At 39.4% G+C, this 2,526-nt stretch overlaps 1 protein-coding gene across 1 annotated transcript in view; it reads left to right on the plus strand.

The window, feature by feature from the left end:
• Positions 1–2,259, plus strand: part of SCML4 (sex comb on midleg-like 4 (Drosophila)) — a 47,645-nt gene extending 45,386 nt beyond the window's left edge. Inside the window, exon 7 of the mRNA XM_009327916.1 lies at positions 2,134–2,259. Coding sequence (XP_009326191.1) covers positions 2,134–2,259 — 126 coding nt within the window. The remainder of the gene's footprint in view (positions 1–2,133) is intronic.
• The last annotated feature ends 267 nt before the right edge of the window (positions 2,260–2,526 follow it).

The raw sequence follows: 2,526 nt of genomic DNA on the forward strand, positions 1-2,526 counted from the left end.
TTTCCCTAGACCTTCTTCATCTCGAGTGTTTGAGGACTGACCACTGAGCTGCCACTCAGCGCACTCCTGTCGCAGGTGGTGGCCTTACTGGTGTTGGTGTCTGTTCATGAGATTGCAGAATACAAAAGCAGGGAGAGAGATATATATCCCAAGCAGGATATAGATCCTGAAGTCTTTCATTTTACTCAGAATTAAGTGCTTAAACACCCATGAAGATGGGGACTTTAATCTTTCTCATTAAAAGCCTCATCCTGGGGGACATCCACCACCAGGTGCAATTCTTGTTTGCAAGGCACAGGGCTTGTTTAGGGGCTACTTTTTGTACAGTATCCTCAGAACAACTGCTGCAAGAAGCCGGCACAAACACAGTAATACTCATTCTTGCAGGTGGAAGCTGTATGTTTATACCCACTGTATCATGACCTCGCAGCTCCTGTTTCCTGTGTCCATCCCCTTGCAGGAACATGGCAATGATCTCCTGCAATATTCTAACTTGCAGCGGGCCAGATCTCAACTCATGTGAAACAAGCTAATTGCACTGATGGCACTGAATTTTACCAGCTCCAGATCTGGTTCAAGATCTTCTGGTGGGGCTATTGCAGATTTGGGGACCATGCAATAGAATCCTTCTTTTTAAATTTATTTTTAAAAGGGCTGACACAGTAACACTGTAGAGAAGTCAAGCCAACAATCTGCACAGGGACATGGCTAATATGGGATATTTAATTGGATATGAATGCTCCCTCTGGCATACTCTTGTCATGGAGTTTAATTTTGACCCCTACGCGGTAATAATAAAGGAAATAATAAAATGCTGAACTCAACATTTAGAAACAGCTGCCTCTGCATGAAACCCTTGACAGTGTTTTTACCCTATGGCACCACAGTTCCAGGAGTTTGTTTTTCTTTCTTATGCAAATATTAATTACATGTAACACTTATTCTTACTTTCCCTTAGCTTCCTTAAAATAATGGGAAGGAGATGGGGAAGGTGAAGAGAGTTTCTATTATGGATAGAGTGGGGGTTGCAAAATGAAGAGCTTTAACTGATTGAGTTAATCAGAAAGTGACCTTAACTGCTCATCTAAATCACCTACTGAATGGAATAATAATGATCAGGGCAAATTAGGATCCATAGTATTGCTTAATTAGTAGGTAATAGATCACAGAGGAAAGATCTGACCATCACAAACAGAATAAAATATATACAGCATTAGTATGTGTATATATGTGTGTATCTATGCACACACAGAGAGCACTCGTTATGCTTTAGCTCTGATGGTCCAAGCACGTAAGTGTGGTGGAGACTGTGGGGAGGGGTAGTGTGTTTTAGCAGATCCACTAATAGAGTCAGGAAAAAACAGACAAGCTGAGGATCCATGGAAGGGCAGTGTAGCTGAAAGCTTCTGTGTTTTACAGTCCATAGTACAACACAGTCTGTTTCCCTGTGCGCCCAAGCTACTTTGTGCTCACTTTGTGATTTCAAAAGGTTTTCAAGCCAACAGGCCTGGGATAAAAAACTGAACTTGGTGGTAATTTCCTCCACTTACATGATGGTTAAATGAAATTTGAACAAGTTTTATTAATAAATGCAATAAAATAAGCAAGTTACTACTATCTTCAATTTAAGAAAGAGAGAGAGAGAGAGAGAGAGATATCTCACCAGATATAAGTGCACTGGGGGTCCGTGAAACATGCAGATACAGGGACAAAGCTGGAACTGAGATTCAGAGATGCGCTGTTAGCAGTTCATGAGGCCACATCCTTCTCCCTCTCTCCATCACTCACTCCTTTCTCTCAAGGTTGACTGGCTTTTCTCAGAATTTGGCTTAGAGCAACCCTCTTTTTTTTTTTAAATCCTCGTGTTTTAATTGCAAAATAATTGAAAACCTAGACAAACCTTACAGTTCCTTGAAGAATAAAAAGTACTATTTGATTAACCCCTTCTTTAGAGTTTCCTTCTATCATACCTCAGATTTCAATTTTTTTAATGAAATTTCAAAATGCATGACATTTCAGCTAGTTCTACTTTAAAAGACATGCTGTTTCTGATTCACCTTGTTTAATGAGTCAGGACACAGCACTGGAAAGGGGTTATCACACTTTGATTCTCTTTCTCTCTTTTGAAACCAGGAGATTGATGGCAATGCTTTGCTGCTGCTGAAAAGTGACATGATCATGAAATACCTGGGGCTGAAACTGGGACCTGCGCTGAAACTGTGTTACCACATTGATAAGCTCAAGCAAGCCAAGTTCTAGCAATTTCTTGAACAACAACAGAACCTGACCTAAATCTAGATGGAAAACTAAAGGTAACATGTTGCCTTACAGAAATGCATTCATTTGCAGATTGTTTTTCCCTCTTTTTTAACAAAGACTTTGTCTTTTTTAACGTTTGTGCATTGTCACCTTTTTTTAATCCAATGGGGTCTTTTGGGCTGCTTTGTGTTAATAATTTGCCAAAAAGTATATAATTACAATAATTATTTTGTATCATTGATATTATTATGATTATAGTAAGTCCTA

This window comes from Pygoscelis adeliae, unplaced genomic scaffold (genome assembly GCF_000699105.1).
Source record: "Pygoscelis adeliae isolate BGI_AS28 unplaced genomic scaffold, ASM69910v1 Scaffold76, whole genome shotgun sequence".
Lineage (NCBI taxonomy): Eukaryota > Metazoa > Chordata > Aves > Sphenisciformes > Spheniscidae > Pygoscelis > Pygoscelis adeliae.